Source organism: Oncorhynchus mykiss, chromosome 1 (genome assembly GCF_057628025.1).
Source record: "Oncorhynchus mykiss isolate SJ-2025 chromosome 1, ASM5762802v1, whole genome shotgun sequence".
NCBI classification, from domain to species: domain Eukaryota; kingdom Metazoa; phylum Chordata; class Actinopteri; order Salmoniformes; family Salmonidae; genus Oncorhynchus; species Oncorhynchus mykiss.
In genome coordinates this window covers 85,388,524-85,409,805 of record NC_143022.1, presented here as the reverse complement: position 1 = coordinate 85,409,805, position 21,282 = coordinate 85,388,524, and the positions used below count along the sequence as shown (strand labels likewise).

At 43.4% G+C, this 21,282-nt stretch overlaps 1 protein-coding gene across 1 annotated transcript; it reads left to right on the top strand.

Annotated features, from left to right (window-relative positions):
* Positions 1–4,298: 4,298 nt before the first annotated feature.
* Positions 4,299–11,865, top strand: LOC110530609 (catechol O-methyltransferase domain-containing protein 1). The gene is made up of 7 exons (XM_021613824.3): positions 4,299–4,475; positions 6,223–6,344; positions 7,747–7,852; positions 8,016–8,134; positions 8,626–8,680; positions 8,767–8,900; positions 10,664–11,865. The coding sequence occupies exons 1-7, from the start codon at positions 4,421–4,423 to the stop codon at positions 10,814–10,816; spliced, it is 744 nt and encodes a 247-aa protein (XP_021469499.1). The 5' UTR covers positions 4,299–4,420; the 3' UTR covers positions 10,817–11,865.
* Positions 11,866–21,282: the final 9,417 nt, after the last annotated feature.

The following is a 21,282-nucleotide window of genomic DNA, read 5'->3' as shown; positions in this document are numbered from 1 at the left end:
CATTCAACCCGTTGGAATTCAGAAACATTGATTGTCTCCCCAAAAGCTTCAATATAGCATATTCTGTATCTAACATCTGTCAGTCAGACTTCACAAAATGCTAGTAGTGAGGCCGTCTGCTCAGAAGAATGTGTCAACGAAAGGTGCAAAGCCTAGCACTACAATGAACTTAATGCCCCCCTCCAAACCCCAACAGTAGAAATACTACTGTACACAACTCAGGTCAACAGTTGTGACAGAAAATGGTTGGTATCGTCTGCTTCAAACCATCTAAACTCGGAATCAAATCAAAATGTAACTTAAAGCACATTGAAAATCCTCAATGGACAGCCCGGTTCGACCTGTGCCTGCGCTCTGGAGGTGCCTGGTTAAAGTGGGCATTCAGCCTGGAAGAGTGGCGTCAAGGCTACGCACCAGATCTTCAGTGCTCCCCCACAGCTCGGTTCATCCTGTGCCTCCTCCACGGACCAGGCCTCCAGTAGGTCTCCCCAGCCTTGTTCATCCTGTGCCTCCTCCACAGACCAGGCCTCCAGTAGGTCTCCCCAGCCTGGTTCATCCTGTGCCTCCTCCTCAGACCAGGCCTCCAGTAGGACTCCCCAGCCTGGTTCATCATGTGCCTCCTCCACGGACCAGGCCTCCAGTAGGTCTCCCCAGCCTCGTCAGTCCGGGGCCCGCAACGAGGGTTCCCAGTCCCAGTCTGATTATTGCACAAGTGAGTCCATAGGTTAATCAGCAAGCATGGTGGAAATGCATTAGTGTGCCATGCTCATTGGCAGAAGTTAATAGGTGAAGGACATTCCACCCGCTTGCTAATGGTAAAGAGGAAGAGAGACGTGAGGCTATCCTGATGAGGTGTCAATAAATACACTAACATAAAAATACCTGCTATGCTGACTAGTGAGATAGGAAGCAAGCAATGTGAATTATAGAGTTTACAAGGTGAATGAAATGCCGATCCATTCAAACCAGCCTTACCGACTGAACTTTCCTAAATACATTTCGAGTACAGCAGTTGTCCCCAACCGGTCGATCTCTAAGGCATTCCTAGTCGATCACCAAACAATTCTGTAAAAAACCAAACGATAAAGACTTCGGTTCTTTTTTTAAATTTATTTTTTTGCTGTTGGGGGTAGATGCACTTGATTCAGCATCCCTAGCACCGGGAAGGCAAAGGTCGTCCTCACCAGGGTCTTGACCTGACTGCAGTTTGGCGTTGTAATCACTTCAGTGGTTAAATGCTCACCTTAGAAGGCTGCTGGCATGCTGCGAAAGTGGATAAATCATGGATAAATCCAGGTTACATTCGTACCGGGCAGATGGCAAACAGCGTGTACTGTGTCGCGAGGGCAAGTGGTTTGCTCATGTCATCGGTGAGAACAGAGAGCCCCATGGTGGTGGTGTGGTTATGGTATGGGCAGGCATAAGCTACGGATGACAACAAACACAATTGTATTTTATTTATGGGATTTTGAATGCACAGAGATACCTTGACGACATCCTGAGGCACAATATCATGCCATTCATCACCTCATGTTTCAGCATGATAATGCACGGCCCATGTTGCAAGGATCTGTACACAACTTCTGGAAACTAAAAATGTCCAGTTCTTCCATGGCCTGCATACCCACCAGACATGCCAACCATTGAGCATGTTTGGGATGCTCTGGATCGACTTGTACGACAGCGTGTTCCAGTTTGTGCCAATATCCAGCAACTCCGCACAGCCATTGAAGAGGAGTGGGACAACATTCCACAGGTCACAATCAACAGCTTGATCAACTCTATGCAAATGAGATGTATCACAAATTTTCAGGACGTTTAAGCCTTGAGACAGTTGAGAGATGGATTGTGTGTGTGCCATTCAGAGGGTGAATGGGCAAGACAAAATGTTTAAGTGCCTTTCAATGGGGTATGGTAGTAGGTACCAGGAGCACCGGTTTTAGTATGTCAAGAACTGCAATGCTGTTGGGTTTTTCACGCTCAACAGTTTCCCGTGCATATCACGAATGGTCCACCACTCAAAGGAGATTCAGACAACTTGACAGAATCTTGACAGTGACAAAAGCATTGGAATCAACTTGGGCCAGCATCCCTGTGGAATGCTTTTAATACCTTGTAGAGTCCATGCACTGATGAATTGAGTGCAACACAATATTAGGAAGGTGTTCCTAATGTTTTGTACAGTCAGTGTATCTACTGAGTGACTTTCACCTGATCTAAAAGCACTTTCTCAACACTTATGTTTGTATAGGGGGTGGGGTGAGGACAGTTAGGTGTTACATATTACAATACCTCGAAATTATAAAAATGTTGAATATGAAATGTGTTAAAATATGTGAATCACTGTGCATCCTTTTCTAACATACATCTATCAAGTGACATGAGTTAATGTAGTGTTTATTTTAGTGATGATACACTATTTTACAATAAAAAATATGTTTGCAGAGACATTGTTTAGTCACATTTTCTATTTACTAATCTCTCTCTATAGAGATGTTCATGTCTGATTAAGAGAGTAAATATCATGTGATATCATATTCACATTATTCACTGAAATCCATCATTGATTTCTATGAGCAACCTACCGTATACTGTGAGGTGTAAATGAAAGCTGTATCACTGGAACACATCCAGGCCAACCCCTTTCAGCCAGTCTGTCTCCGCCAAGCCAAGCAGACCCATGCATTTTCCTCATGTAGACATTTGTAAAAAGGTTCAAGATGAATGGGCAACTCCACCCATTTTCAACCTAATTTTCACTGGTTTGGTGCTGGAGATGATGAATATGAGGTTGAAAAGTGTTTGAAATGCCCTTGAAAAGTGCTGCTTGACTGAGAAATGGAAGCAGTTATGTCTTGGCTTAGGGTCATTCTTACATGACTATTTTACACTTGCATTACTGTCTCTTATATACAGTAATATACAGTTAAATTACAAGGCAGACACATTCAGCCAAACCAAATTCTGCAACCCCTTTCTATAATATTTAAAAAATCAACCAAACAAAGAAAGATATATAGCCCCTTGGATAAAACAATAGTCTGAACACCTGATAATGTATTGAAGACATATGACTTTTAATTTTGAGGTGTCATTGTAGACTGCCGACATTTTGAAGTGAAATGATCTCCTATCCGTCAATGCTGTCTGAGACAAAACGATGAGGGAGAAAGAGAGACGGAGAGAGAGAGAACACAGGTGAGGACGCAAGCGTTGTCAGACAGTCTAGCCTACGGCTGATGCTATACATTTTCAGCACTATAGACAGTTCCATTCTTTATTTATGTTGCTCCTTTGCACCCCAGTATTTCTACTTTGCACATTCATCTACTGTCAAATCTACCATTCCAGTGTTTTAATTGCTATATTATATTTACTTCGCCACCATGGCCTATATATTGCCTTTACCTCCCTTATCTCACCTCATTTGCTCACATTGTATATAGACTTATTTTTCTACTGTATTATTGACTGTATGTTTGTTTTACTCCATGTGTAACACTGTGTTGTTACATGTGTCGAACTGCTTTGCTTTATCTTGGCCAGGTCGCAGTTGTAAATGAGAACTTGTTCTCAACTTGCCTACCTGGTTAAATAAAGGTGAAATAAAAATAAAATAAAATAAAAATAGTATCAAGAATATGCATATCCTTGCTTCAGGTCCTGAGCTACAGGCAGTTAGATTTGGGTATTTTAGCCGGAAATTGAAAAAAAGGATCCTGATTCTTAATTGGGCTGCCTGCCCAATCTGATTGAACAGTGTTGCTCATACTCAACCCCAATGTTATGCCACCGGGGGGCAAAGCATGTCACATCTTGTCACGTTTACTCCAGCTCCCCCTCTCTGGCACTCATTACTTATTATTATGCACACCTGCCACCATCATTATGCACACCTGCGCCTCATGAGACTCACCTGGACTCCATCACTTCTGATTACCTCCCCTATATCTGTCATTCCCTTTGGTTGTGTCCCCAGGCAGTATTAGTTATCTTTCTCATGTCCAGATGCTAAACTCTTGTTTTGTGTTGTTCTAGTTATTATTAAATTCACCCCCTGTACTTGCTTCCTAACTCCCAGTGTCTGTGTTACACATGTAGTATTTGTATGTATTATTTGACCCTCTTTACTGCATACAGTGAGCCTCAAACAGTGGTTCCCTATGGCTGACACCTTGGAAACTCCACTCTTACATCATGGGGTGGTGTTTGGAAAACACATTGTGAGGAAAGTGTTCTTGTGAAACATCTACATACAGAGTGGTCGATATCTTGTCCCTCACCCTAAAAGATAGTTCAAAACAAACACACATGGAGGCCAGTGGACTTTCCCATCCACTCTGGTTAAATAGTAGACCCACATTCCTTCAATAATGTCTCTTTGGTGTTCACTCTATATAGCTGAATAGACACTTCCAAAATGGCTCCAGATATCAAGATGTATTTCTGCTTTCAGCTTGTTCTTGCACTAACAGGTAAATATCTCGCTGTGCAATTTTTCCATTAGAGAGGAGACAAATGTTTTTATTTAAGCTTTATTTAACTAGGCAAGTCAGTTGAGAACAAATTCTTATTTACAATGACAGCCTACCGGGGAACAGTGGGTTAACTGCCTAGTTCAGGGGCAGAATGACAGATTTTTACCTTGTCAGCTCGGGGATTCGATCCAGCAACCTTTCGGCTCTAACTACTAGGCTACAGTACCTGCTGACTAGGGGGAGACCTAGGCTCAGGGGCCTCATTTATAAACATTTACATACAAAATATACCCCAAAATGTGCATGTACCAGTTTTCACACAAAAGTTAGAATTTATAAAAACTGAACTTGACTTGAAAATGTGCTCACCTTCCAGCAAACTTTAGACTGTGTATGCACTTTCTAGTGGTTGAAGTTTTGCATTGCAAGCAGGCAAGTAGATTAGTATGTTGTGCATGTGGGAAATATACTGGACATGCTTGTTCATAAAAATAAACAGGTTAATAATTTGCTGTTAGTGAGTAGAGAGAAAATCTATTTAATTCATCTTTGCATTTTAAAATAATTAGAAATAGGCATACATTTTATAGGCTATTATTTATTTAATTTACATGATCATTGCATAATAAATTCCTCACCGTTTCTGTGATGGTTTCATACTCACCAGGTTGCTAGCACATAGACCTAGAACAAGTACTGTATACTATTTGTCCCATATCTCGTTTAATTGCACCCACTTCATAGTAGTAAATAGACAAGCTATTTTACTCTAAACCATCCGATCCAGAGCTCGGATCCAGAGCACAGTTTATTAACTGTGGCACAGATGGTTGTAGGTTACTTCTGTAGTTTTCGTCTGAATACTGTAATTTCACATTTCTCTAGTAGACAATATTGCGTTTATACACATAATACATATTTTCAGAACCATTGCAGAATAAATTCTTAAACCTTTTCGGCCATGATGGGTTCATATTCCCGAAGTAGCCACAGACTACAAACAATTACCATGCGCATCTCTCATTTAACTGGGCCAATTAGATACGCTATTAATTCAAGTATTTTGCTCTATGCACAGAAAGGAAGCTGGTTTATAACATACAGTAGAATGTATTTAACAGGTGAATAGACATATGACATTTTGCATTGAAGTGTGTAAGTTATGGCCATCACTGTGAGTAGACAATGTTCTAGAATTCACGCAGTGCAGCAGCGTAGTTTGCTGTTAAGAAACACTTAGCTAGCAATCGCTGCAAACGTAGATAGATGGCTAGCCAACAAGAAAGAGTGGTAAAACAGAATCTCCACACAACGTGGTTCACAAGCTGCAAAGGCAAGTCTGCATGCTGGACATCAGGTGCAGCCAGAGCAGCTTGTCCCCACATGGAACTCTGAGTTGGTAGATCATTTGAATATCCAAGTTCATGCACATCTCATTGGCTGAGCTGGCAAATTCAGCTGTTTTTAACCAGTAAGCCCACACCATTCTGTTTTTTCCTTACATGCCAAACAAGGGCACAGACTCAGAGAATATCCATCTTTGTAACATCTTTAAGCACTTCAATTTCTTTTCCTGATGTTGACAGTAAAGAATTCTTTACAAAGGTTAACTTGCTAAATCCTGAACCCGCTGTAATCAATATTAGCCATGGTTGTGAACATGGCTTTGGGGCTGACAATCAAAATGATGTTTAGATGGGTTACCATGCCAAACTAAATTTGTAACTGATGTTTTTTTGGTCAGGCACAGGAATAGGATCTGCCCTGCCAGGTAAGAGCCACAGTGGAGGGAAGAACAACCCAGTGCTGCAGTATGTCGTGAACAACTCACTGAGAGAACATCCTGTCATGACCAAACTCAGACTGGTAAGGCTGGGCTGGGTTAGAGCCAGGGTTAGGGTTGAGGTTGAGGCTAGTGTTAGGGTTGAACCGGGATGAGGACATGAAACTAGGGCTAGGGTTGGAATTGTAAGACTGGGGAGAACCAGGGTGTTAATGAGATGAAAAGCAGGAATGTACTGTACATACAAACCAGATAGATACAGAGAGATTCTGGTTTTCTACAGTATCATGACAGTTAAATAGGCTACTATAACCACTAGAGGTCAGCACAGTACTATACAAACACTGTGCTGAAGCTGCAATACAGCGTAATTACATTGTTTGATTAGATTATGTCATAAAAAAGTAATGTTTTTTTGTATATGTTTGAAATCAAATGTTGTGTTAAACACTCTATAACAAAGCTTTCTTAGTGTCCAACAAGCTTTCTCAACCCTTAACCTTGTTCTGAACACCTCCTTAACAAAGGTCATGTTTGGCAAGACTGTACACTGTCCTTCTCTCAGCACAAATCAAAGCTGCAGGCTAAAGTTAAATCTAGACTTTGTTTCCTCTATCGTGATCGCCCCTCTTTCACCCAAGCTGCCAAACTAACCCTAATTCAGATGGCCATCCTACCCAGGCTAGATTATGGAGATGTGATTTATAGATCGGCAGGTAAGGGTGCTCTCGCTAGATGTTCTTCACCATTCGGCCATCAGATGTGCCACCAATGCTCCTTATAGGACACATCACTGCACTCTATACTCCTCTGTAAACTGGTCATCTCTGTATACCCGTCGCAAGACCCACTGGTTGATGCTTATTTATAAAACCTTCTACTGCAGCCCTCATCCACCACATACAACACCCATTCTGCCAGTCACATTCCGTTAAAGGTCCCCAAAGCACACAATGCCTGGGTCACTCGTCTTTCAGTTCGCTGCAGCTAGCGACTGGAACGAGCTGCAACAAACACTCAACTAGACAGTTCTATCTCAATCTCTTCATTCAAAGACTCAATCATGGACACTCTTACTGACAGTTGTGGCTGCTTTGTGTGATGTATTGTTGTCTCTACCTTCTTGCCCTTTGTGCTGTTGTCTGTGCCAAATAATGTTTGTACCATGTTGTGTGTTGCTACTATGTTGTTGTCATGTTGTTTTGCTACTATGCTGTGTTGTCATGTGTTGCTGCCTTCCTATGTTGTTGTCTTAGGTCTCTCTTTATGCAGTGTTGTGTTGTCTCTCTTGTTGTGATGTGTGTTTTGTCCTATATTTAAAAAAAATAAAAACAAAACAAAACATTAATCCCATCCCCCGTCCCCGCAGGAGGCCTTTTGCCTTTTGATAGGCCATCATTGAATTTGTTCTTAACTGATTTACCTAGTTAAATAAAGGTTAAATAAAATAAATACAATTAAAATCCTCCTTCCTTCATGTTGCAGAAAACCCTTGAGGACCCATGGAGCATCATGCTGGTTGCTAGTGAACAAGCACAACTGATGGCAAATCTGGCCAAACTGATCAATGCCAGCAAAACCATTGAAATTGGTATGTAATGATAAAACAAGCTTAATCCTGAAAACATTTAATGTTACTATATTATATGTAACATATTTCATTGTGCCAATCTTTTCAACATTCACTAATTCTGAATGAACTGCCCTCATTATAATATCAGAAGAGACTAATATTAATATTTTCCTCTCTCCAGGGATGTACACAGGGTACAACACCCTGAACATGGCGTTGGTTGTACCAGAGAGTGGTCAAGTGGTAGCATGTGAAATAGACGACGAATACGTGAACATTGCTAAACCTTTCTTTAAAGAGGTCAGATCAACATGCCGCTAATCATTCAGCTAGTTTACTTGCTCCAATATTCCTCTAGACAGGAATTAGATCTGTTTGTCCAGTATTCAACCCCAATGCAACATCTAAACCCATTCAACCCGTTGGAATTCAGAAACATTGATTGTCTCCCCAAAAGCTTCAATATAGCATATTCTGTATCTAACATCTGTCAGTCAGACTTCACAAAATGCTAGTAGTGAGGCCGTCTGCTCAGAAGAATGTGTCAACGAAAGGTGCAAAGCCTAGCACTACAATGAACTTAATGCCCCCCTCCAAACCCCAACAGTAGAAATACTACTGTACACAACACAGTTCAACCATTGTGACAGAAAATGGTTGGTATTGTCTGCTTCAAACAATCTAAACTCGAAATCAAGTCAAAATGTAACATTGAAACATCTAAATGGACTTTACAGTAAAGATGCCTTGACAATGAAAGACATGTACCTAACTACCTTTTTCTTCTCTAGGCCGGAGTCGAGGATAAAATTACTGTCCATCTTCAAATGTGTATAAAAACACTGGGTAGGTGACTGATTTTAAAGAACCCAAACACGATTCCGTTGTGAAACGGTTCAATCCCTTTTAATGTGATTTTTTGTTTGTCCTAGATGAGTTGATAGCTGCTGGGGAAGCTGGAACCTATGACTTTGTGTTCATCGATGCGGATAAAAGGAACTATGACAGATATTACGAGAAGTCTCTTGAGCTTGTGAGACAAGGGGGCATCATTGCCATCGATAATGTGAGTAGCCTATGCCCAAACTTTTATTCCTACAAGCGAGTCGTGATTTTGAATATGATTTGAATAATGCCAGCATGCAATCAATTTGATCTAACAAGCTAACTCATGCAGATGCATGAAAAGATAGGCCTCCCGGGTGGCGCAGTGGTTAAGCTACTGGGTGGCGCAGTGGGTGGCGCTCCCGGGTGGCGCAGTGGTACAGCTACTGCAGCGCCAGCTGTGCCATCAGAGTCCCTGGGTTCGCGCCCAGGCTCTGTCGTAACCGGCCGCGACCGGGAGGTCCGTGGGGCGACGCACAATTGGCCTAGCGTCGCCCGGGTTAGGGAGGGCTTGGTCGGTAGGGGTGTCCTTGTCTCATCGCGCACCTGTAGCGAGCTGGGCGCAGTGTGCGCTAACCAAGGTGGCCAGGTGCACGGTGTTTCCTCCGGCGCATTGGTGCGGCTGGCTTCCGGGTTGGATGCGCGCTGTGTTAAGAAGCAGTGCGGCTTGGTTGGGTTGTGTATCGGAGGACGCATGACTTTCAACCTTCGTCTCTCCCGAGCCCGTACGGGAGTTGTAGCGATGAGACAAGATAGTAGCTACTAACAATTGGATACCACGAAATTGGGGAGAAAAAAGGGTAAAATAAAAAGAAAAAAAGAAAAAGAATAGAACATGGTGGCGAAGTAATTACAATATAGCAATTAAACACTGGAATGGTAGGATGTACAGAAGATTAATGTGCAAGTAGAGATACTGGGGTGCAAAGGAGCAAGATAAATACATAAATACAGTATGTGGATGAGGTAGATTGGATGGGCTAATTACAGATGAGCTATGTACAGGTGCAGTGATCTGTGAACTGCTCTGACAGCTGGTGTTTAAAGCTAGTGAGTGAGGTAAGAGTCTCCAGCTTCAGAGATTTTTGCAGTTCATTCCGGTCATTGGCAGTAGAGAACTGGAAGGAGAGGCGGCCAAAGGGGGAATTCTGCGTAGAGGTGGATCAGAGAATCACCAGCAGTGAGAGCGACATCATTGATGTATACAGAGAAGAGAGTCGGCCTGAGAATTGAAACCTGTGGCACCCCCATAGAGACTGCAAGAGTTCTGGACAACAGGCCCTCTGATTTGACACACTGGACTCTATCAGAGAAGTAGTTGGTGAACCAGGCGAGGCAGTCATTTGAGAAACCAAGGCTGTCGAGTCTGCCAATAAGAATGTGGTGATTGACAGAGTCGAAAGCCTTGGCCAGGTCGATGAATACGGCTGCACAGTAATGTCTCTTATCGATGGCGGTTATGATATCGTTTAGGACCTTGAGCATGGCTGAGGTGCACCCATGACCAGCTCTGAAACCAGATTGCATAGCGGAGAAGGTACGGTGGGATTCGAAGTGGTCGGTAATGTGTTTGTTGACTTGGCTTTCGAAGACCTTAGAAAGGCAGGGTAGGATAGATATAGGTCTGTAGCAGATTGGGTCTAGAGTGTCTCCCCCTTTGAAGAGGGGGATGACCGCGGCAGCTTTCCAATCTTTGGGAAACCTATCACCTCTGTCCTCAGTCTGAGCCTCTCTCCTCACCTGTCTCCCACTTCACTTCACTCCTCTAATCTGTCTATCTGAAATCCTCTTCCTTCACCTGTGTATCACCTGTCTATCTAATTACCTTTCCTTGACATGTTTATCACCTGTCTATCTAATTACACTTCCTTGACCTGTCTTTCTGACCTTCTGACCACAGGACACCTCACCTGTATCTCTGATCCCCCCACCTTCTCCCCCCAGGTACTCTGGAGTGGTAAAGTGGTGGACCCTGCTCCTGATGACCTGACCTCCCAGGCTCTGGACAAGCTCAACAAGAAACTCCACACAGACCAGAGGATCGATCTGAGCATGCTCACTGTGGGTGACGGACTCACCCTGGCTATCAAACGCTAATGATAACTCATGCTAACTCATACTAACACGTGATTACAAATGCTTAACCCATACTTACTCCAAACCCGCTGTGATTTATTGGGGATTTATTGGAGAAGTGGTAAACATGAAGGGCTGGAATAAATAGATGCTATTTTCAACAAGTACTGTACGTGTACGTGTACGAGTGAGATTCACTTTTTACTTGAAATTCGAAAGCATATCAACCTCTGTCTCAGTAAGAGCTAAATAACTACCTTTTACTCACAGAGATTTCTTTTTTTCAGGGTGTGACTAAAATATTTTTTTATTAGATTTAAATTGAGTACAGGCTTAACTGAATGACAACAGAATACCATATGGTAGTTTTGGGGTAGGCCTCGTCTCAGAGGAATGCTCCACAGAACCAGATGCTGATAACAGATTGCCCTATGCTGGACAGCTGGCATCGAAACCCTCCAGCTGGGAGAAGAGGGATCTGATGACAGGTCTCCAGGTTACATGCTGGTGGAGAGGTGGGAGGTCTTTGGAAGACTTTTGCTCCAAAATATCAAGTGAGACACAAGGGGTGAGTTGACATACTCCCCTGGATTTATGCCCATTGGTTGACAGAAAGGGAAGTGATTATTGCACGAGTGAGCCCATAGGTTAATCAGTAGGTATGGTGGAAATGCATTAGTGTGCCATGCTCATTGGCAGGAAGTTAAATAGGTGAAGGACATACCACCCGCTTGCTAATGGTAAAGAGGAAGAGAGACGTGAGGCTATTGTCACGCCCTGACCTTAGAGATCCTTATTTATTCTCGATGTTTGGTTAGGTCAGGGTGACTCGGGTGGGAAAATCTATGTTTTCTATTTCTTTGTTGTTTTGCAGAGTGTGGTTCCCAATCAAAGGCAGCTGTCTATCGTTGGCTCTGATTGGGGATCATATATAAGTTGAGATTTTCCGTTTGGGTTTTGTGGGGTGTCATTTTCTGTTTAGTGTCTATGCCTGACATAACTGTTCGCTTTCTGGGGATTTGTTCTTTTTGTTTGAGTGTTTCTTGAAAATAAATACCATGAACACTTTCCACGCTGCGCTTTGGTCCACTCTTCCTTCCACCGACGAGAGCCGTTACAGCTATCCTGATGAGGTGTCAATAAAAACACTAACATACAAATACCTGCTATGCTGACTAGTGAGATAGGAAGTAAGCAATGTGAGTTATAGAGTTTACAAGGTGAATGAAATGACGATCCATTCAGACCAGCCTTACTGACTGAACTTTTCTAACTACATTTCAATCGAGTGCGTGTGTGTGTGTGTGTGTGTGTGTGTGTGTGTGTACATGCGTTTGTGCCAGAAACATTTGTGCAAAAAACATGTTGACTCAATCTACTTCTAGAGAAACGTCAATGACATTCTCTCATTCATGTTGACAAAACGGTCTGTGACTCTGTCATACAGTATACACTTGTATTTTTTGTTGTCCTAGGCTACCTGGCTAAAAATCTTGCTACAGCATAGCACAACAATGTATGAATTTATGGGTAGATCAGAATCACCGTTATAATCATTGACCAGTATTAGAATGAAGTAAAAACACAAGTCCAAACCCCTATCTCCATCCATGGCTAATTTAGGAAAGGGTCAATTTTAGCTAGCTAGCCACAAACAAACACAAGTTGTTTTGTCAATGATGTTTTGCTCTCGATGTGATGTGATAGGAGGGAAGCCAAATCCAAACTGGCTTCCCTTGACACTTTTTCTTGGTTCTCCAGGACCATTCACAGTTGAGTTCACACACCACATTGCCACAGATGTCTCAATTTTTTGGGTAGCGTGCAATTGGTATGCTGACTGCAGGAACGTCCACCAGAGCTGTTGCCAGATAATTGAATGTTAATTTATTTACCATAAGCCGCCTCCAACATTGTTTTAGAGAATTTGGCAGTACCTCCAACAGGCCTAACAACCGCAGACCACGTGTAACCACGCCAGCCCAGGACCTCCACATCCATTTTTTTCACCTGCAGGATCGTCTGAGACCAGCCACCCGGACAGCTGATGAAACTATGGGTTTGCACAACCGAAGACTTTCTGCATAAACTGTCAGAAACAGTCTCAGGGAAACTCATCTGCGTGCTCGTCGTCTTCACCGGGGTCTTGACTTGACTGCAGTTTGGAGTCGTAATCAAATTCAGTGGTTAAACACTCACCTTAGAAGGCCGCTGGCATGCTGGAGAAGTGTGCTCTTCACGGATAAATCCAGGTTTCAACCTTACCGGGCAGATGGCAAACAGCGTGTACTGTGTCGCGAGGGCAAGTGGTTTGCTCATGTCAACGGTGTGAACAGAGAGCCCCATGGTGGTGGTGTGGTTATGGTATGGGCAGGCATAAGCTACGGACGACAACAAACACAATTGCATTTTATTTATGGAAATTTGAATGAGATACAATGACCACATCCTGAGACCCATTATTGTGCCATTCATCACCTCCTGTTTCAGCATGATAATACATGGCCCCAAGTCGCAAGGCTCTGTACACAATTTCTGGATGCTAAAAATGTCCCAGTTCTTCTATGGCCTGCATAACCACCATTGAGCATGTTTGGGATGCTCTGGATCGACTTGTACGACAGCGTGTTCCAGTTTGTGCCAATATCCAGCAACTCCTCACAGCCATTGAAGAGGAGTGGGACAACATTCCACAGGTCACAATCAACAGCCTGATCAACTCTATGTGAAGGAGATGTGTCATGCTGCATGAGGCAAATGGTGGTGATACCAGACACTGGTTTTCTGATTCAGGCCCCTACTTTTCTTTGAAGGTGTCTGTGACAGACAGATGCATATCTGCGCTCTCAGTCATATGAAATCTATAGATGAGGGCCTAAGTGATTTATTTAAATTGACTGATTTCCTTCTATGAACTGTAACTCAGTAACATCTTTGAAATTGTTGCATGTTGATTTTATATTTTAATTCAGTTTATATACACTGAGTTTACAAAACATTAGGAACACCTCTTCTTTCCATGACATAGACTGACCAGGTGAATCCAGGTGAAAGCTATGATCCCTTATTGATGTCACTTGTTAAGTTCACTTCAAACAGTGTAGATGAAGAGGAGCAGATAGGTTAAAGAAGGATTTTTAAGCCTTGAGACAAATGAGACATGGATTGTGTGTGTGCCATTCAGTGGGTGAATGGGCAAGACTTAATATTTAAGTGCCATTCAACGGGGTATGGTAGTCGGTACCAGGAGCACCGGTTTAAGTTTGTCAAGAACTGCAACGCTGTTGGGTTTTACACGCCTAACAGTTTCCCAGACGTATCAAGAATGGTCCACCACACAAAGGAGATTCAGACAAGTTGACAGTGACTCAACTGTGGGAAGCATTGGAATCAACATTGGCCAGCATCCCTGTGGAATGCTTTCAATACCTTGTAGAGTCCATGCCCTAATGAATTGAGTGCAACACAATACTAGGAAGGTGTTCCTCATGTTTTGTACAGTCATTGTATCTACTGAGTGACTTTCACCTGATCTAAAAGCACTTTCTCAACACTTATGTTTGTATAGGGGTGGGGTGAGGACAGTTAGGTGTTACATATTACAATACCTCGAAATTATAAAAATGTTGAATATGAAATGTGTTAAAATATGTGAATCACTGTGTATCCTTTTCTAACATACATCTATCAAGTGACATGAGTTAATGTAGTGTTTATTTTAGTGATGATACACTATTTTACAATAAAAAATATGTTTGCTGAGACATTGTTTAGTCACATTTTCTATTTACTAATCTCGCTCTATAGAGATTTTCATGTCTGATTAAGAGAGTAAATATCATGTGATATCATATTCACATTATTCACTGAAATCCATCATTGATTTCTATGAGCAACCTACCATATACTGTGAGGTGTAAATGAAAGCTGTATCACTGGAACACATCCAGTCCAACCCCTTTCAGCCAGTCTGTCTCCGCCAAGCCAAGCAGACCCATGCATTTTCCTCATGTAGACATTTGTAAAAAGGTTCAAGATTAATGGGCAACTCCACCCATTTCCAACCTAATTTTCACTGGTTTGGTGCTGGAGATGATGAATATGAGGTTGAAAAGTGTTTGAAATGCCATTGAAAAGTGCTGCTTGACTGAGAAATGGAAGCAGTTATGTCTTGGCTTCTTACATTACTATTTTACACTTGCATTACTGTCTCTTATATACAGTAATATACAGTTAAATTACAAGGCAGACACATTCAGCCAAACCAGATTCTGCAACCCCTTTCTATTATTTAAGCCCCTTGGATAAAACAATAGTCTGAACACCTGACAATGTATTGAAGACATATGACTTTTAATTTTGAGGTGTCATTGTAGACTGCCGACGTTTCGAAGTGAAACTCCTATGCGTCAATGCTGTCTGAGACAAAACGATGAGGGAGAAAGAGAGACGGAGAGAGAGAGAACACAGGTGAGGACGCAAGCGTTGGCAGACAGTCAAGCCTACAGCTGATGCTATACATTTTCAGCACTATAGACAGTTCCATTCTTCAGCGTGAGCAGACAGAGGGGGTATAAAAAGGTAGGAGCCGCGCTGCTTAGCCTGCACACTGACACTGCATAGTTTACTGAGGCAATATGAGCCACAGAATGGACTATCATTCGGGTTCTCCGCATAGGGGAGCTCAAGCTGAGTATTGCTGCTATCAACCCAAACTGACCGGATCCCCCTCTGCATCCAGGACCGTTGGCTTTGAGTCGACTATCGCATACACGAACAGAGGATATGCGACGACGCTGAAGAGCGAATTCGGATCCGTTCCGAGATCATCGGAGAGCCTTTTCGATTTATCAAACCCATTTACCGAGGTTTTGACAAAAAGGAATGAGAAAGAACTGCTCCATGGGCTGAACGACCGTTTCGCCCGATTCATAGAGAAGGTGCGTCATTTGGAGCATGAAAATGAATTGTTTGAGAGGGAAATCGAGGAAATCAAACTAAAGGCACAGTCCCCTGCGTCTCTGGCCCAGGAGCACGAGCCGGAGCTTATGGACCTGAGGAACCTAGTTCATGACATCACCCTTCAGAAGCGTCAGATCGAGATAGAGCATCAGAACCTGGAGGAAGATTTCCTCACCTTGAGAGACAAGTATGAGCAGGAGGCACGTGACCGCTCGAACGCAGAGAACGGCATCCTTGTGCTGAAAAAGGACGCCAACGATGCATACCTCGCCAAACTTCAGTTGGACAAGAAAGCGCAATCTCTGGTGGACGAGATCCACTTCCTGAAGAAGAACCATGAGGACGAGGTATCAGAAATGGTGGCCCAGTTCCAAGAGGCTCAAGTAACGGTCAAGGCGTACAAGTTTGGCAAACCTGACATCACAGAGGCTCTCCGGGACATCCGTGTGCAGTTAGAAGGTCACGCCACCTCCGACTTTCAGCAAGCCGAGGAGGGCTTCCGTGTCCAGTTCGCAAAGTTAACCAAAGCGGCAGAAAGTAACAGAGAGGCGTTGAAGGCAACCCAGCAGGAGATCCAGGAGAATAGAAGGCACCTGCAGGGGAAGACAATTGAACTGGACTGTGGTAAAGGAATGAGAGAGGCCCTGGAAAAACAACTATACGAGCTGGAGAAGCGTCACTATGCGGAAATGATTCATTACCAGGTAGACTGGTTTATTTTGTACCTCTAACAATTGTAAGTAAACATCCACATGTTTATGACTCATATTTGTATTCAGGTCTATGTACTAGGTGTAGGCCACAAATATAGGCCCCATGTGAACTGTATCATTACTGGAATATAATTTTCTCATATAGGCCTATAGGGGTAGAACAATATTTACCCCCCTAAATTTCTCCTTGTTGTCATACCAGACAAAGTGGCTGGTTGACCCTATTATTGACTCTTATTGTGTGTTTTTCTGTCCAGGACACTATCAGGCAGCTGGAGAATGAGCTGACCAATGCTAAACTAGACATGTCTGGCTACCTGAGAGAGAACCAGGACCTGCTGAATGTCAAAATGGCGTTGGATGTGGAGATTCTCTCTTACAGGTAAGAGACATCAGCTCTGTCTCTCCCATATATAAAATCATTGACTGAGGAAAATACTGTATATTTTTAGTCTGTTCCTGGATATTGTTCTGAATATACCCGGGGTGTGGACATTTTATTCTAGCCCAGCGCTAACACATGTGATTCAACTTAGTGCTGTGTTACAGCAAAACTGTGCAAAAGTGTCATAGCGATGGTGAGAGATTACTACAAAACACAGTCAATAGTAAACAAATGAAACAGTAGACATTTTATTGAAATAGTTTGATTTCATATTTAACATCAAATGAACATAGACCATTTCACAACACAGAATGACACTTTACTCATGATATGGATATTCAGACATATCCACACACACTGTTCTCACGAGCTGACATGTGTGTGTGCAGAATTGATCAGTCTGGCATTTACGAGGCTAACACATTGGGACATATCTGTATTATAGTCATGATGGTAATAACACGTCTCCCTATAGGAAACTCCTGGAGGGTGAGGAGTCCCATCTGTACACCATCTCTGACACCCACATCTCCATGCCCTGCATCTACCGCCAGTCCCCCGTCTACACCCTGCCTTGCCTGGCCCGGCAGGGAGGGCCCACACGCAGGTCTGAACCCCAGTACAAGTTTGTTGAGGAGATCATCTCTGAGACCACCAGAGACATGGAGATGTCCGAGATTGAGGAGACAGGCTCCGAGGAGACGGTCGGGGGAGAGGGAGACAAGTTGAGACAGAAGCAGGGAGAAGAGAGTGACAAAGCTGAGAGGAGAAGTGGGGAACAGGTGGATGAGCAGAAAGAGAAAGCTAGAGGTAAAGTGGATGTTGAAGTGGACGCCCCGGAGGAAGAGGGTGAACAGGAGGAAGAGTCTAAGAGACAGCAGATGGTCACATCAGCAGAGGTCGAGGTAAATGGAGATGGAGTTAGCCCTAGTGAGGGAGAAAATGGAGAGGAGGGAGATGATGAAAGAGAGGAGGAAAAGGGGGGTGAGCCAGATGCAATCAAAAAGACAGAGGACATTGACAGAGGTGAAAATACACAAAGTGAAGTCAAATCAGCTGAGGCCACCAGTGAGGGAGAGAAGGAAAAACTGGACACAACAGAGAAGCTAGACAGCGAGATAAACGAGACATTAGAAAAAGATGACACCCCAAAACAAGGCAAATCCCAACTAGAGGTTCCCATGAATGGTGACATCTCAACAGAACCCAAAACGTCAGAGTCAGAGGATAGCAAAACAGGAAGTTCAATAAAGGGTGAACCACAGGTCCCCACAGAGAACATCTCCAAAGAACCCAAAAAGGTGTCAGAGGAGAGAAAAATAGAAAGGCCTTTACAAGAGAAAAAAGAGGTAGATCTGAAAGAGGAGAGTGCCCCAACAGAGCAACAACAAGATAGCCCAAAAGAAAGTCCCATCAAAGAGGGAAAAAAGGTAGATCTGACAGACCAGAGTGCCCCAACACTGGAGCAGAAACCTGATCAGGAGCACAGAGAGTCAGACCAACCTCAAGAGGCAGAGAGTGCTGTGACAACACAAGAAGAGGATCTCCCTGAGCCCACAGAGAAGGACATGGAATCCTCTGATAACACTGCAGAGCTCAACACCAGTTCAACCAAGGAGACAGTGGAGCAGGTGAAGTCACCTGATGATTCTGGTGTAAAAACGACACAAGATGAGAGAACAGTAGGAGGTAAAATGCCAGACAGAATTCTCAGCACAACAAGTGAGTGTAAGGAAGAGCCTTTGCAAAAGACTCCTAAAAAGGAGGTGGGTCCGACAGAGCAAAAAGTGAGCAGCAAGGATGATAGTGTAAAAAGTTTTGTGCAGAAGGAACATAATGGCAGAGAAAAGGTCACAAAAGATGTCTCAATGAGTGAGGACAAGGGGAAAGAATCGGAGACATCCCCTAAACCCAACCCCACTGTGACTCCTAAAGAAGAAACAAGCCTGTATTCAGAGCCAACTGTCACCCCTAAAGAAGAAACTTCCATTAAACCAGAACCAGCAGTCACCGCAAAAGAAGAAACTTCCCCAAAACCAGAACTAGCAGTCACCACTAAAGAAGAAACTTCCCCAAAAACAGAACCAGCAGTCACCACTAAAGAAGAAACGTCCCCAAAACCAGAACTAGCATTCACCACTAAAGAGGTGACATCCCCTAAACCGGAACCCACTGTCACCCCTAAAGACGAAACATCCCCAAAACCGGACCAAACTGTCACCCCTAAAGAGGAGTCATCCCCACAACAGGAGCCAACCGTAACCCCTAAAGAAGAAACATCCCCTAAACCGGACGCCACTGTCGCCCCTAAAGAAGAAACAGCCCCGCAACCAGAGCCAACTGTCACCCTTAAAGAGGAGACATCCCCACAACAGGAGCCAACTGTCACCCTTAAAGAGGAGACATCTCCTAAACCGTACCCTACTGTCACCCCTAAAGAGGAGACATCCCCACAACAGGAGCCAGTTGTCACACCTAAAGTAGAAAATTCCCCCAAACCAGAACCAGCAGTCACCCCTAAAGAAGAAACTTCCCCAAAACCAGAACCAGCATTCACCCTTAAATTAGAAACTTCCCCACCACCAGAACTAGCTGTCACCGCTAAAGAAGAAACTGCCCTAAAACTAGAACTAGCAGTCACCACTATAGAGGAAACTTCCCCAAAACCAGAACCAGCAGTCGCCCCTAAAGTACAAACTTCCCCAAAACCAGACCCAACCATCACCCCCAAACAGGAAATATCCCCTAATTCAGACCCAACCCTCACCCCAGAATCAATGACCACCCCTAAACCAGACTCAACCCTCACCCCAGAATCATCGACCAGCCCTACAGAAGAGAGTGAAACGATGGGCAGTGGTGACAAAGCTAAGACAATCACACCACCAGAGGAACAGATGCCTGCAGTTGTAGAGAGCAAGGACTCACACAGGGGGGTGCCAGAAAGCAACACAACTCAGGAGAAACCAGAGGAAAGTATGGACAAAGAGCCTGAGAAGGTTACAGAACCCAAAGACAGAGAGCTTGAAGACCAAGGCCTCTGAGTGTTGAGATATCTATTACAAAGATATCACCAGTGAAAGAACAGGATGTATCAGCCGTGGGTTTGAAAGATCAGACAGATGATGAGAAGATAAAAGGACAGGCGCAATTTAAAATAGACGAGAACGGCTTTACAGGAGGTGATGGAGAGAGCAAAGATGACAAAACTGCGAAGAAGACATCAACAGGAGAAGCTGCTGAGCCAATTGCAGAGAAGCAGGCTAAACCTAAAACTTTGGACTTAACCTCTTTATATAATGACTAGATTTAGAGGTCAGTAGAGGTTTTCTTTAAAACTGCATGGTTAGTGCAAGCCTTTAAAGCAATATGAGAACTGCTCCACCTTAAAATGTAAAGTATCATGATTCGTGACTGTCAATTATGACCAGGGCCGAAACTTTCACTGGAGACGGGGGGATATGTCCCCCTCCCACATTCTGAAATTAGATTTTTGTCCCCCCCCAGTTTCATCATTGGAATATGTTACAAAACAGGCAACGATGTGCTCTAGGACCATGTGGATGCCTCCAAGTGGTTGGGGAGGCTGTTTGGAGTGTTTATCCAACTTTATATATATTTTTTTTTTACAATAATAATAACGCTCCCCCACTTCTAAAACCAAAGATGCGCCCCTGATTATGAGGCACAATTAATGAACTCCTGCAAGAGAGATGTACTGTAATATTGAATGTAACAAATCAAAAGCTGTATTTTGCTGTATCTATTTACTTCTGACCAATGGATGATAATGTGCATAGGGATGATAATGAGAATGGTTGATAATGGGATTTGATCATGCCTGAATGTGCTGAGCAATAAATGCTATTTGAAGAGCACTTCTGTTTCCAGCTATTCTTACATACTGTGCTGTATTTCACCTGATAAGATGGCATCACATCCTATTTCCCCATAACATGGCAGAGACTTGCGGTTGAGCCTTTTATAATAAACAAAAATATAAACGTAACATACTGAGTTACAGTTCATATAAGGAAATCAATTTAAATAAATGTATTGCCTTAAGCTATGGATTTTACATGACTGGGAATAAAGATATGCATCTGTTGGTCCCAGATATCTTAACAAAAAAGTTACGAGCGTGGATCAGAAAACCAGTCAGTATCTGGTGTGACCACCATTTGCCTCATGCAGTGTGACACATCTCCTTTGCATAGAGTTGATCCGGCTGTTGATTGTGGCCTGTGGAATGTTGTCCCACTCCTCTTCAATGGCTGTGTGAAGTTGCTGGATACTAGCGGGAACTGGAACACGCTGCCGTACACGTCAATCCAGAGCATCCCAAACATGCTCAATGGGTGACATGCCTGGTGACAATGCAGACCATGGAAGAACTGGTACATTTTCAGCTTCCAGGAATTGTGTAC

What these genes read in the sequence shown, in the direction of transcription:
- LOC110530609 (XM_021613824.3), top strand. Translation starts at nt 4,421, where the DNA reads ATGGCTCCAGATATCAAGATGTATTTCTGCTTTCAGCTTGTTCTTGCA. An exon ending in GCTTGTTCTTGCACTAACAG is followed by an intron (nt 4,476 to 6,222) that starts GTAAATATCTCG and finishes TTTTTTGGTCAG; the next exon opens with GCACAGGAATAGGATCTGCC. An exon ending in GCATCATTGCCATCGATAAT is followed by an intron (nt 8,901 to 10,663) that starts GTGAGTAGCCTA and finishes TTCTCCCCCCAG; the next exon opens with GTACTCTGGAGTGGTAAAGT.